At 62.3% G+C, this 329-nt stretch overlaps 1 protein-coding gene across 1 annotated transcript in view; it reads right to left on the bottom strand.

The window, feature by feature from the left end:
• The window catches only part of si:ch211-180f4.1 (uncharacterized protein LOC100144405 homolog), a 5382-nt gene that overhangs the window by 3087 nt on the left and 1966 nt on the right, over positions 1 to 329 (bottom strand). Inside the window, exon 7 of the mRNA XM_037684583.1 lies at positions 3 to 323. Coding sequence (XP_037540511.1) covers positions 3 to 323 — 321 coding nt within the window. The remainder of the gene's footprint in view (positions 1 to 2; positions 324 to 329) is intronic.

Below are 329 nucleotides of genomic sequence, written 5' to 3'. Positions count from 1 at the left end.
ACCTTGTCTCCACTTGGTGTCACCCAGTAGAACTGAGGGGCGGGGTCAGCGTCTGCCCAACAGTCCAAGGTGATTGGCTGTCCAACGCTGACGTTCACGGTGGGTGGGAAGGTGTGAGGAGAGATGTGCGGCAAGCAGCTGTTGGCTCCGCCCCCGCCCCACCCAGCTGCCACCACCTCCTGTAGCTCCCGATCAATCAAGTGTGGCGGGAAGGCGCAGACGGTGACAGAGGACTCCAGCAGTCTGAGGTGAGACTGGTTGCCGAGGTGAGGCCCCCAGGAGTTTAGACAGTCACACCGCAGGGGGTTGGAGCGCAGAGACACCTCCTC

This window comes from Nematolebias whitei, chromosome 11, assembly GCF_014905685.2.
Source record: "Nematolebias whitei isolate Nwh7 chromosome 11, NemWhi1, whole genome shotgun sequence".
Classification (NCBI taxonomy): Eukaryota; Metazoa; Chordata; class Actinopteri; order Cyprinodontiformes; family Rivulidae; genus Nematolebias; species Nematolebias whitei.
This window is presented reverse-complemented; position numbering and strand designations above follow the sequence as displayed.